At 46.1% G+C, this 12958-nt stretch overlaps 5 protein-coding genes and 1 non-coding gene across 9 annotated transcripts; 3 read left to right on the top strand and 3 right to left on the bottom strand.

The window, feature by feature from the left end:
* The first annotated feature begins 15 nt into the window (after positions 1–15).
* Positions 16–3365, top strand: LOC117140896 (ADP-ribosylation factor 1). 2 transcript variants are annotated; one of them, XM_033304050.1, is made up of 5 exons: positions 16–120; positions 1894–2202; positions 2269–2378; positions 2572–2697; positions 2797–3301. In XM_033304050.1, the coding sequence occupies exons 2-5, from the start codon at positions 2055–2057 to the stop codon at positions 2959–2961; spliced, it is 549 nt and encodes a 182-aa protein (XP_033159941.1). In that variant the 5' UTR covers positions 16–120; positions 1894–2054; the 3' UTR covers positions 2962–3301. The 2 variants fall into 2 exon arrangements, with proteins under 2 accessions (XP_033159941.1, XP_033159943.1); XM_033304052.1 differs by lacking the exon at positions 16–120 and adding an exon at positions 483–582 and having other exon boundaries at positions 2797–3365.
* On the top strand, positions 2418–2501 carry LOC117142156. The gene has a single exon (XR_004459548.1). It is a non-coding gene; the product is annotated as a small nucleolar RNA SNORD21 (small nucleolar RNA).
* A 433-nt stretch (positions 3366–3798) lies between the features above and the next one.
* LOC117140547 (ER membrane protein complex subunit 4) lies at positions 3799–4561 on the top strand. The gene is made up of 3 exons (XM_033303541.1): positions 3799–3947; positions 4008–4137; positions 4190–4561. Exons 1-3 carry the CDS (start codon positions 3892–3894, stop codon positions 4502–4504), a joined length of 501 nt encoding a protein of 166 aa, XP_033159432.1. The 5' UTR covers positions 3799–3891; the 3' UTR covers positions 4505–4561.
* On the bottom strand, positions 4491–6288 carry LOC117140549. 3 transcript variants are annotated; one of them, XM_033303544.1, is made up of 4 exons: positions 6135–6288; positions 5150–5203; positions 5013–5095; positions 4491–4644 (listed from the first exon to the last, which is right to left on the bottom strand). In XM_033303544.1, exons 1-4 carry the CDS (start codon positions 6147–6149, stop codon positions 4581–4583), a joined length of 216 nt encoding a protein of 71 aa, XP_033159435.1. In that variant the 5' UTR covers positions 6150–6288; the 3' UTR covers positions 4491–4580. The 3 variants fall into 3 exon arrangements, 2 of the variants coding, with proteins under 2 accessions (XP_033159435.1, XP_033159434.1); XM_033303543.1 differs by lacking the exon at positions 6135–6288 and adding an exon at positions 5278–5494; XR_004459425.1 differs by lacking the exon at positions 6135–6288 and adding an exon at positions 5278–5511 and having other exon boundaries at positions 4505–4644; positions 4736–5095.
* Positions 6289–6792: 504 nt separating this feature from the next.
* Positions 6793–7222, bottom strand: LOC117140550 (single-pass membrane and coiled-coil domain-containing protein 4 homolog). Its single transcript, XM_033303545.1, has one exon. It carries the CDS (start codon positions 7072–7074, stop codon positions 6898–6900), a length of 177 nt encoding a protein of 58 aa, XP_033159436.1. The 5' UTR covers positions 7075–7222; the 3' UTR covers positions 6793–6897.
* A 1445-nt stretch (positions 7223–8667) lies between these two features.
* On the bottom strand, positions 8668–11225 carry LOC117140548. Its single transcript, XM_033303542.1, has 2 exons — positions 9004–11225; positions 8668–8948 (listed from the first exon to the last, which is right to left on the bottom strand). The coding sequence occupies exon 1, from the start codon at positions 10097–10099 to the stop codon at positions 9641–9643; it is 459 nt and encodes a 152-aa protein (XP_033159433.1). The 5' UTR covers positions 10100–11225; the 3' UTR covers positions 8668–8948; positions 9004–9640.
* Positions 11226–12958: the final 1733 nt, after the last annotated feature.

Below are 12958 nucleotides of genomic sequence, written 5' to 3'. Positions count from 1 at the left end.
TTTTTCAACAGCAAGTGTATTCTCGGTCAAGTTTTATTTTGCTCTGTGATTTTAGACATTTCCAAGCAGAAGTTTTTAAAATTTCCGCTCCTACACGTGTGCATTTGATTCAATTAGTTGGTGCGTATGCGTTTTCTGTCGAAATAGGGGGTGGTATGTCATTGCAGAGATACTTTTCTTGATTTTAAGAACTTCCGCAGTAATGTAGATGTTCGTGTGAGTGTTTAGTGTGGGCTATCCACGCACACTCGCGCAACGTACGCGGCTGTGGTGAATAGTGGAAGTATTAGTATTGGAAGCCGCACGAACTTATCGTCGGTGCTTTGTTTATAGAATTATCGTATCAGGAGACAAGGATAAGCTCTCCTTTAATCAAATAACATAACTAAATTATATAATTGGTAAAAATATACCAACTCTGCTCGACAGACAACAGTGACTTGTGCTCATCGACTATCGGTAGCGGATGCTATCGATACATTTCTCCCCATTATCTTTCTATTCGCAATTCGGTGTGTGGTGTGTTTAGCAGCAGAGAAAATTCAATCAAAGAAAAGTCGACAAAAAAAGGCAGAATAATCGGTAAATGGACGTGTAAAGTGTCACTGAACTCAAAGGATCTCAGTTAAAAGAAGCCCAAGTAACTTTGCACCGATCCCTATATTCTTGTAAAAACAAGGGACGGCGGCCGCCGCATTTCACCAACCCATAAGAAAAAAGCGTACGTCACTCACACAGACGCAGGCAACCACGTATAAAGTTCAAAGTTGTCCGATCCCGATCCGAAACCCAACTAAAAGTGGGCTTCGTTGCGAAATGTCTGGACATGGGGCGTGGGCTGACGAAGCGCTCATCTTGGAGCAGTGACGTCTTCCGCCTGGAGCTCTATTTAAAATGGCATTAAAGGCAGCAAAGGCAGGGCGGCTCAACGCAGTTGGCAACCCTGGCGCCTGCGGGTGTATGCGTGAGTGTGCGGTGGTGGGCTGCCTCGCTTCCCTCAGCGCTAAATTAAAAGCTGCTACGTGTAGTTTTCGATTTCGGCTGCTTCCAAGCCAACTATCGTCAGCTGGCATCAGCATCTTCTCAGTAACGTGGAGCACCTATCTTTGCGCACTACCGGCAGGGAGAAGAAGTCTCTGGGGTGTTAGTTCCCTATAAAAGCAAAAAACTGTTGGCAAAACTTAGTTTTTTGGATATCCGATTGCTGTCAAACGAAAGGTTTCCGTATGTTTCGCTGGCAACCTTTTTTCTGGTTTCGCTGGCTCATTGCGTTCCTCGATGCTAACATGAATTGCTCAGCCATCGGTTGCAGGGCTCAAAAGGCGGCAGCGGTGACTCAGCGCAGAGTTCGGGAGCTTCCCCTCCGCCCAGCAAGTTCGCCGAAAACTGCAAGTTACCGGGCCTTATCATTCACGCACTTCTCAGCCCGCACGTTTCTTGCGTACTCGGTGTAAAGTGGGCGGAGGAAGTTGGAAGGGAGGCGCTGAGCGCCGACAGCCGTCATGGTTCTATACTAAAAATCGATATCTTATCAGCCAGCCGCTAGCGGGGCAAACACCAAAAGCAAGCGACTCGTGTTTCATACATCCTCCCTTTCGCGTTATATTTAAGTGTGGAATTAATTACATAAACAAAATTCCTGATTTTCGCACACTGACACATTGAAGACGTCTTTATTACAATAAACCAAAACGAATTTCGTTATTGATTAGGCTCTTCCGGTTTTTGTATGACTCAGAGGGGCTAAGAGCCATTCAACACGTAAGAGCGATCTGGTTGAACACAAGTGAATCAAACACCAGAGGAGCTTCGGCGCACCCGTCCTTTGAGTTAACTCCTCCCAGCCACGAAAAATTCCCGACTACAATTGTCTATTTTTTGGACTATTCACAGATTCTCCCAGTCCATGCACACAAGTCCGCAGTTTGCATATTCTGATCGGTATTGCAACTCGGATTTGAACTTGTCATAATTCCAGCCAGCAGACAGAGAGCAGGCCAACCAGAGATCCAACTTCCTACGACTACCGAGCATCCGAAAGACAAACAGCAGCCATGGGAAACGTATTCGCGAACTTGTTCAAAGGCCTATTCGGCAAAAAGGAAATGAGGATATTGATGGTCGGTTTGGATGCCGCTGGTAAAACCACAATTCTGTACAAACTCAAATTAGGCGAAATTGTTACAACGATACCTACCATTGGTAAGTATCTTATTAGCACCTTTAATGTATCTTTTCCATATCTAATATCGTATGGTTCCCCCCTAGGTTTCAATGTGGAGACTGTAGAATACAAGAATATTAGCTTTACAGTGTGGGATGTGGGTGGCCAAGACAAAATTCGTCCCCTGTGGAGGCACTACTTCCAGAATACACAAGTAAGTGTGATTTCAGCTGCCCCTCAGATTCCAGAAAATTCTACATGATGTTAACAGCTTGTAATGATTATACATTGTGATTATTCAAGTTTATTTTGTTTCAAGACGGGACTGACTATATTATCTTAGAGATCTAACTTCTACGATTCAAGCCAGGACAATTGGAGTAAAGTTTTCATCTGAATCGTTTCAGGGTCTTATCTTCGTCGTGGACAGCAATGACCGAGAGCGTATCGGGGAGGCGAGAGAGGAGTTGATGCGCATGCTGGCAGAGGACGAGCTGAGGGATGCAGTCTTACTAATCTTCGCAAACAAACAGGTAGGTCCAAGCAAAGGTTGTCGTTATCAGCAGCCAGTTGTTCGGTCCTTATATTGTCATACTAATATTGCACCTCGCTCTTTTCTGGGATCATTTTAGGATCTGCCAAATGCAATGAACGCGGCCGAAATCACCGACAAGCTCGGCTTGCACTCACTCAGAAACCGCAACTGGTACATCCAGGCGACGTGTGCAACTAGCGGCGATGGGCTCTACGAGGGACTCGACTGGCTGTCCAACCAACTGAAGAACGCTAATCGCTAATTAAACACTAAAATTAAAGCAACAATATGAATACAACTAACTCTGATTTCAAGCGAGCCGAAGCAGTTAACCAGCAACCAGAACCATAGCAAGAGCGGCTGAAGGACATCCAACATCCAGCGGTAAACGGTGGAAATCGACATCAGCAGGAATTTTCACAAAACAGCAGCAGCGGCACCAACACCAACAACAAGAGCAGCAGATCTTCGCATAACTTAAAGGGCTCCTCATGTCCGTATTTCCAAACAAGAAACTGAAATTGTTTATTGAATTGCAAAAACATAACCTTTCAAGCAGCATATAAAGAACGCTATAATATAATTTAAATTCGTATACATAATTATTGGATGTTTAAAAGCAAAACGAGTAAAAGAAAAGCCCAACCAATCACACAAGAAAGGAAACTATAGTATATGGTATAAAAATGTCTTTTTTAAGTTATTTTTGTCCTCTCCCTCCCCCTCATCAAAATATATATTTCTTTTTAATTTTATAAATATAAAAGTAATATTAATGAGAAAAAACTGTAATTGTAATTGCTCTTTAAAAATACAACAAATACCATTTTAATTTTTAACCCTTTTGTTTCTTGTTGTCGCTTGGTCACGCAAAATCCATTAAAACTCACGCATATATATAAGACCACATTAAAAAGGAAAGTACTACTTAAAAGGTAATTTGAAATAAAATTTAAATATTAATGAAAACTACTGCGCTGCTCAATTTTTGCATAGGCGTTTCAAAAAGTCCGCGTGAAATCGTATCTGCCTATCGATACCCTGGTGTCATTCACATCAGGTGTCTATCGAATTGTCCACACTACACTAATTTCGGAATTTAGCGTTGAACAACACTGATCGACCAATTGTCGGAAAAAATCGTCATTTTATTTTGTAAATCGGAAAAAGATTAAATAAAAGAAAACGCATCATGTCCGCCAAGCAAAACTCAAAGAAGTTCAAGTGGGCGCTGGACTTTAACGTGAGGTAGGGAATGCTAGCCTGCGCGGTGACACAAGTTCTTACCACTTTTGCTATTTCCTGCAGCAAAAATGCTGATATTCCTTCGCCGCTGGGCTACAATCCATCTGCCTTGGTGAACCAGAGCGAAGTGGTGCGCGACCAGCGCCTGGTCATCAAGAAGTCGTGGGACCTTGCCCTGGGACCTCTTAAGAACGTGAGTAGCAGCCCTTTGGAAAGACCCGTGGCTAACCTTTGGATTCCCTCAGATTCCCATGAACCTATTCATCATGTACATGTCAGGAAACTCGATTTCCATTTTTCCCATCATGATGGTCGGCATGATGCTGATCCGGCCTATCAAGGCCATCTTCACTACCCAGGTGACTTCCAAAATGGCAGAGGGGGCCCAGGGAACTGGACAGCGCATCGTCTACTTCCTAGGCAACCTAGCAAACGTGGCCCTGGCCCTCTACAAGTGTCATAGCATGGGGCTCCTGCCCACCCACGCCTCCGATTGGTTGGCATTTGTCCAGCCTCAGACACGACTGGAATATTACGGCGGAGGAGTTTCGTTTGTCTAGTTTTACACATATAGATTCTCTTTATTTGAACATAGATAAATTTGTTTAAACTAAAAATGTGGTTTTATTCCGCCAGTCAGTCGTCTAGTATCTTCTTGGCCTCCTTTTTGATGTCATCCACCAGTTTTTCGCCGGGCGATCTGTTAATGAAAATGGTAAAATAATTAAGATACATAATGATCATAGCATACGATATGATCTTAATTAAGCTTGATTTCGACATGGCTGCACCTGGCAAAGAGTTTTTATTGAGAACAGCGATCATTTAACCACAATGGAAGGAAATCATCACGACTTCATACGCTTTTTTTCAGCACTTCGTCCTATTTTCAGAATTTGTAAAACAAGCGCGTGGAAAGCTCAACATAAGATATCGCAAAAAAAACCAGGTTTAGTTGACAAATTTGGGCTTATAAAATTTTTACAATTTTAATAACAAAGGTCTCTCTATGACTTTGAATTTAGTGAAGGTAACGTTTTCCTTGTACAAAACTACCAAGGCTGTTACTTGTTCTTGGTTTGATCCATTAGTTCCTTGAGTTTCTCGTTGAAACGCTGGACCAATTTCTGGGGATCATCCACTCGGGGAACCTAAAGAAAACCACAGTATTAGGAGCAAGATCGAAAATGGGTTAGGATGCTTACCTCATAGTTCTGTGAGACATAGATTCCCGTATAAACCCCGGCGCCAAAAGTTAACTGGAATGGAGAAAGAAGGATTATTAGAGTGGGTCGTGAAAATCTGCCTGAAGATGCCAATTTCGCATGCTGACCGTGGAGAAACATATCACTCGCTTGAAAGTCCAAAAGCGTTTTTTGGGACAACATGGCGAGGGCGGGCGAACTTCCGGTGGGCAAGTTTTCGCAGAGCGACTCTGCCCGCCAGTTTTGAGCCTCAAAACCTGCGCCCCAAGTCCGAGCAGTTTCATTTTAGCTTCCAGTCAATACAAACGATCAATTTAGTGAGGCCTGTGTTGTTTTTCAAAGAGTCCGAATCTTTTTACTCATGACTTGAGCGGTCGTGGTTAACATAATTTCCAACGACTAGGTGATTATTTTATTTTTGTGGATATTTAAGTTTGTGAGGCCTTATATAACCATGAACCAAAAGTCACTTATGTATGTATATATTCAACCATGGAGCAAACACGGGGAAGTAAACTCAAATTGAACCAATTTTGGAATCTTTTTAGCTGGTGCACTTTCTACCGTTTTACCAAAAACACTAGAATAGTATTCTAGTGCCTTTAGTTTTACCAATCGACTTTTGCTTTATCTGAGCAAGAATATTTTGAATGTTGATGGTGCTTAACATTTTAATACTATTTTTTTACTCGTTGAAGTAGGACATTGCAATGTCTGGATCACAGTGCCTTGGGACGGTATTTTCAAAAGTATTTTACTTTGTCATTTATTCAATCAAATAGTTGGTTTTGTTTTTACCCCGTAGATAACACATTTCCCCACTGTGCAGGTGCGCGTCATCGCCACAAAAAGCAATACCAGCACAAAAACAACAGCAAAGTTTTATCTCGTCTCTGATATGCATACCGTAGGATACTTTTGTGAGTGCAGTACTTTTCAGGTGTGAACCATAAACGTAAAAACATCAGGAAACCGGAAAACTTACCAGAAACTTGAGCATTGTGGAATAGCTGAAGGAGCCTTTGTCACCCGCCAGCGTGAGAGTCTTAGCAAATGTGAGAGAATGTGAAAAAGAAACGTCAAACGACGCTGCTTCGGCGCTTCGGCGGCAGCTGCTCGGAATCTGAAAACAGCTGACTGGCCCACTGCGATTTGTGTGTGTGTGGTTAGGTAATCGTGTTTGGCTGACTCCGATAAATGTGGAGTTACTGCCTTTCGAGCACTGAACTTTTACTTCAATTTATGTACATGCATATGTTATTATATTATGTATGAACAATTATTAGTTTGCTACGGCGAGCTCCTCGGTGGACGGGCGTTAGAGAAACTAAAACAAGGGCAACGCAATTAAAAGCTGAACGCAAAACGGCCAAAAATAAAACATGTTCGTGGATGCCGCATTCTCAAATATACATGTGTACATATGTATGGACATATTTACATATTGAAGTGCCTCTGCTACGGTTTTTACCGTTTCCTAGTGCTCTTTTTAAGTCAACCGCCAAATCGCTAGACGGTTTTCAACACTACCAACGCCCGTAAGTCAAATACATTTAGTCTCCAAATCCCAAATTCCCAAGAACTGCACTTGGACGGCAGGGTGTTGTTCGTGTCATGGAAGATTCACTTTATGTAAAACATGATTTTTGGATGGACGAACTGCGATTTAATTGTACTATTAAAGCTATGTGTCTTTACAACGATTGAATTGCATTGCCCACGACTATCAACTACATTTTATGACTACATTAGGCCAAGACAGCGGGGCGGGTCTTCAGGTAGACGAACAGCACCAGGAAGACCGCCAAAACGCCGAGCGCCGGCAGCACCACGGTGCGGATCTTGGCCTGGCTCTCCAGGTTGTCCAGTTTGCGCTCCTTCTTCTGTTTGCGCGTCTCCTTCACCTTTCCCTTCAGCTGGCGCATCCTTATCACTGATAGTTTTTGCGATAGTTCCTTTAATCTGGTGACGTGTAAAACGCGTCGGAATGTGTGTGCGTGGAGCAACAAAACAGAGAGCTGGCTCTTCTATCGTTCAACAAGTTGTTTCTGGGCCAAAGAAGAAGAAGAAACGTTCGACTGGGTTGGCTAAGAGCAGGCAGCTTTTGACTGTCGACAGTGCTGCTTATTATATCATGCAGTTTCTAGTCGGGTTACTCCGATGACACATCCGGCTGACTAGTGTTGAACAACGGCTTTGGGACGGAAGCGCGCGTTTAAAAACGTCAACATGATTAAAGCACGTATTTCATAAGTTAGAAACCCATCAATTAACCTGGGGCTGTATTCGTCTTCATGTTTGGTAAATGTTGAACATAGAACAGTTATACATAACTCACTTGCCAGTTAATTGGAAAAGAAATACTTTATGCGAATTTATATAAATAAATACGACTGTACGAGAATCTAAAGTAAATTGTAGTCAAAATATTGAAATGTTTTTCTATCTGCTTCAGGGGTATTTTTTTATACCAAGTATCGAAAATTCGAAGAGTACCTTGCTCTGGTAATTAATAGTTTTCTATGATTCAAAAATGATTTGTATACATTATTATAGCTATTGGTTTTGGGTTGGTTGTTTGTCAAGGCTGCACAGCTTCTGTTCTTCTGAACTCACAAGTTTAGGTTTAGTGTCTCTTCAGGCGGTACAAGCCGTTGCGATCGGGACCGAGTGGACCGCGTGGCAATTTTGTTTGTATTGGCAGTAAGCGTGCTCCCCCACACGACCGCTGGCATGGCGCTGAGGAAGAACCTAACCCATATTTTCCCCCAACTGGCCTGCCGCCCCTTTAAGCCCTTTAACTGCGCCCGAGGCCGCCGAAACTAGATACGCCAGCAACTGTTGCACCTTCACCTCTGAATGCGATTTCGAAAATGTTTGAGCAGTTCGCAATGCCCCCAGGGGTCGGGTCTCTGCCGCGCAGTCACTGCTCGGGCTTCTGCCGCGAGTGCTGGACACTATGGACATTGTGGACACCGGACGTGCTGGACACGCTGGCCACTGCACACTTGATGAAGCAATAACAATGCAGACCGCTGGCCGGCAACCGTGGCCGAGTGGCCAATCAGTCGGGACGCACTGCCAAGTTTGTGCATTGGTAATGAAGCCTGGCTAGCCAACGCACATTTCGGCATCTAATTTTGCCCATTACCATAAACGGCAACCCGATCAGTTTGGACACGGATTATTGGCAACTATTTAGCCGGCCCCTAAAGGCCTAGACCTGCCAGCCCGGGCGAGTCCTCACGTTGCACACAGATTGGCCTCAATGCGCACGCGGCTGTCCGAAAGTCGTGTTCCCGGCCAGGTCCAATCTGAGTTTCCTGGTTCTGGCCAGCGCTTACACGACCATCATACTCGCCTGTTCGTTAGCTCGCTGGCCAGCTATGTGTGATGGCCAGGCCGCTGATTGGCCAGGCCGTCGTCCGTCCGACCGGTCCGCCTGTCCGTCCTTGGGGCCGGGAGACCAACTCTTAGCTAAACCCCTTGTTTTGATTGCCAAGTCGTAAAATGATGGATTACCGAGTTGGGATTTATTTCTTGTTACGGTCATAATAGATTATCGCTGCTCACTCATTGTCAGAGCTCCACCTCCCCAGCCTACTCTCCTCTGCCTAAACGTCCTACCGTTTGGCCAGCAGCCAGAATTGCTGTCGTCGGAGGATTTGGCGTTTTGATGGAGCATGCTTCGTCGACTGGCCTCCGATCGCACCATGCGAATGATCAAAGGAACAATTAAACGCAAGTACCTCTGGCAACTAGGAAGTAGTTTCAGTGGTAGCAAGTCCTCTTTTACAAACTAGGATCGAAATTGAAATGTAATATGCAGAATACGAATACGAATACGAATTTACTCATTCCATGCCACTCATATGTTGAAAGTTTTGTGCAATATACCGCTATATTTGATGCGAATTTCGAACTAGACATTGAGCAGGAAATTTATTTCTCGAATTTGGCAACACTAGCTAATCAGCCGACATATGTATGTAATTCAAAATAAAACCACCAAAATATAAGTAACGAAATGGGAAAAACATCAATAAAGGGCTTTCAGATGTCGTAGTAAGTTAGCTGTTTTATTTGGGCCCAAATAACAAAAACTAGGTCAAATATAGTCTTGATCAGGATTGTAGATTCTGTTATTCAACTGAAACACATATCAGGGGTAACTTGGAAAAATAAAATTTTGTTGGCGTATCGATAGATTTTGCCAAGAGAAATGCACCAATAAATAAGAAATTGAAATTGAATTGTTCTGACACAAACTGAATCTTCTCGTTCTTATAATTTCAGATATTTCTACGTTCATACGGACAGATGGACATATGTATGATGGACTCCGATAAAGATCCCGAGTAAATATATGTAGAATGGGATTACTGTCTGTGTGGAACAGGCCAGGCTTAACAATTTAAGTTATCTAAGTTAATTTATATCTGTATCTGTAGTTGTATCTGTATCTGTATCTGCACCTGTATCTGTTCATGTCTATCCAAAATAGGCTTGGTAGTACTGCGGCGCAGCTACATATGGTGCCGCCTGCTGTGGGCCCCCGATGAACTTGGCGAAAGTTGATGGCTGGACGAATCCCACGGCTCCGGCCGGATAGTATGCGATGGTGGGAGTTACCGGTAATGCTGGCCCTGGAGCAGGAACTAGGCGTGGCACAGGAACTGCCTTGGGTTGGGTCACCTCCACCTCCTCGGCGGCGTCGTCGAGATCCTCCTGCGCCTCACTGTTGGCCACAAGACGGGCGGATTTCGGTTGCTGGGCGGTTGCCGGGAGGCCAAACTGTCTAGAGGGCTTAAAGCCGGCTGCTGGATACAGGGCCGATTTCTGCTGCTCCGCTGGGCGAAGACGCTGCGTGGCCACGCCCACATCTGCCCGCGCGAGGCTGAGGAGGAGCAAACCGGCGAGAAGAGAGACAACCGTCGAGCTGAGCGCCATTGCGATGAATATGTGGCGCTGGGGCGGCGGGGCCCAATTTTATACAAGCTGCTTAAGATTCGGATAGTGCGTCCCACCGAAAACAACGTTGACATTGACCCGAAAAGCAAAGCAAAGGCCGAAGCTCAAATCAATCAGCTAATGCACCTTTGGAGCAGTGCACTTGGCGCTCCATCAATATGCAGCCACTGTTCTAATGCTCGAGGGATTGCGGCCATTTCGAGTGCCCAGTGGTCAGTAACCAGCTGATTATGCAGATGGAGGTGGTAGCAGTTCAGTCACGTCCGCGCGCGACACCGTAAATTAAGCCATCTGCTCCGGCGTGCGGATGGGATGGGGCACTTGACTTCGCTCCGTGCGGTCTGCCGCTGGAAAATTGTTTTAGATCGCATGGTCCGGCCCGCCAGGCAGTGGGCCACTTGTCCGGATCACCGCACGCTAATCAATACAAAGCGCCTTCATTTGGTCCCATGCCAGGAGTACACTCCTCCGGACCACGTCGCATAAATTCGCCATAAGTTAGACTCTCCTCCGGCGAACGGCGATGAAAAATGCCCCATAAATCCCCGCAAAATGGCTGCTGCTGGCTGCTCGAGTTGTCTAGCCCAATATTTACAGCAATTTCAATAAAAATGCAGCAGCTAATTGATGTAATTAATTTATTAAATTACATTTGCCACTTTTTGCCGCCGCCTGCTGCCTGAATGGTTGCCTGCCGGTTTCTCGATCTCCGTGCCCATCCCGTCGCCGTCCACGTCCACGTCCACGTCCACGTCCCGACTCAACGGGAGGCATCCACAAATGGACAGAAGTCGGTAGTTAGTTGGCAGTCAGTTTATGGGCCAGAGAAACTACGTTTGGTGCGAGCAACCGAGAGATGTGGCGCTATTAGCATGTGCTGGCCATCTGCGGTCGGGAGGCTTCTGGCGAAGCCGGGTAAACTGTACTTCGTTTCGATTAACGTTGTGCCATTGTTAATTGGCGAAACTCGCAACCCATCGGCAGCCCGAAATTGCTTTTCCAGAGCATTTCCATGCGTCATCCCAGCCACGATGGCCATCGATGGGTGCGAATTTGTGGTAAATTCCAAGCTGGCTCGCGTGCCTGCGAAGGTGGTCCCAGCCGCATGCATCCGGGATCATATGCTGAATGGGAACGCCGTCGAATCCCCCGATTTACATAATTCATATAACTGCGTGCCATGCTATTATATATTTGGCCAAAAACTTTTCCAGTGATCCAATATATTTCAGTCAATAAGAAAAATGTTTGAAAAGCTTTTCGCGGAAATCCAGCAGATTTCACAAACTGGTCGTCATATTTCAAGGCAATCGGAGGCGACTTCGGCGTCACGCATGCGCCTGGGTCCCCAGCTTCAGATTCAGTCTGCTGCCCAGGCTCATCCCCATCCTCATCTCATCTCCATCTCCATCTCCATCTCCATTCCCATTTGTGTGGATGCTGCAGCTCTGAATTGATGCGCCCGGCGCACTCACAATTAATATTCGGCCTGGCCGAGGAGATGGCACCTGGGAGCAGGGAGCTGGAAGCTGGTAGCCGGGCCAGAGATTTCTCTAATGCCCGCCCGGTTTTCAGGCGCTATCACTTGATTTATTTTCCTTTTTAGTGTCTTTTATTTTATGATTTATGCAGCCAGCATGCGAGCGGAGCACTCGGGGTGTAGTTTTGGGCCCTGCACTGTGCGGCTCTGAGCTCGAGGCGATCATCCAATCGCACCACAGCGCCGGCTGCCTGCACTTGGGCTGCCCGTCACGTTCCTGGCCGACGACGATCTGCTGACTCAGGATGCCCATCTCCCCGCCAGTGGCCAAGTAGGCAAGTGGACAAGTGGCAGAAATAGACAAAGGCGGCGTTAACGACAATTGCGCACTAATTATCGCCTCATGCGATGCACAGGGGATCGGGACTGGGATCGGGACATTCCTGGCGGGCGTGAATTGAATTCCCTGCATGACGGCCGCGACGGGGCCGATGGAGATGAATGGTCTGCTCGAGGACTGCCACCTGTCCGGTGTTCGATCCATCGCGATGGCCACTGGTAACTACTTCATTTAGAAGCGAATGCCTTCGCGCTGCAGTCGGCCGGGTCGCGGTTTGATTTATGGCGCTGGAAATTAAAGTTGCGCACACTTCTGCGTGAGTTGCAGGAATGCGGCCCGCTCATTAGCCGGACAATGCGTTGCTATTTGGGTTAGGTACAGGGATATTTGCCCGTCATGGTTGCCAACGACGCTGGCCAACGCGGAAGCGCTGTGCTAGGATAATTGCATTGGCCCAGGTCGATCCCATCCAGCAACCATTCAAAATCGTTGTCATTAGAGCCAGCAGAGCGGTGGGGAACAGAGCCAGAGTGCCAGAATCCAAAACATAGGCAAATGGCATGGCGTAAGGTGTCAGTCATCACCACTGACAACTATCAGTGGAGAAGACCACACAAGTCCGAGCTCCGATTTCAAACCCGATCACTAATAGGGACCCGTCTTCGGAAACAGTCTTGGAACACGCATCTTTTCAATTAGCCAACATGCAACCGGTGGTGGCTCGGAATTCTAAGGTAAATGCATGTAAGTGGCTAATAACTGCATTCCCCACACGCCAAAGCCCCAGATTGGATTATGGGATTAGCTCCAATGCAAATCAGCTGCCATTCCGATTTGCGCACCACTGGTGTGCCTTCCTGGGAGGACCCACTGGGTTGGGCCAGCTCTAATTAGCCACTTGCCAGAAGATCAATGAAGCTTTGTCTTGGCCACGTGTCCGTCGTCGGTGGTGTGTTAACTGGAGTGTGCCACCATCCCGGCGCTTTGTATTTTGAAACCCGAGGCAGGATTCGGGCGC

The sequence above is a fragment of the Drosophila mauritiana genome, chromosome 3L, assembly GCF_004382145.1.
Source record: "Drosophila mauritiana strain mau12 chromosome 3L, ASM438214v1, whole genome shotgun sequence".
In the NCBI taxonomy this organism is placed as follows: domain Eukaryota; kingdom Metazoa; phylum Arthropoda; class Insecta; order Diptera; family Drosophilidae; genus Drosophila; species Drosophila mauritiana.
This window is presented reverse-complemented; position numbering and strand designations above follow the sequence as displayed.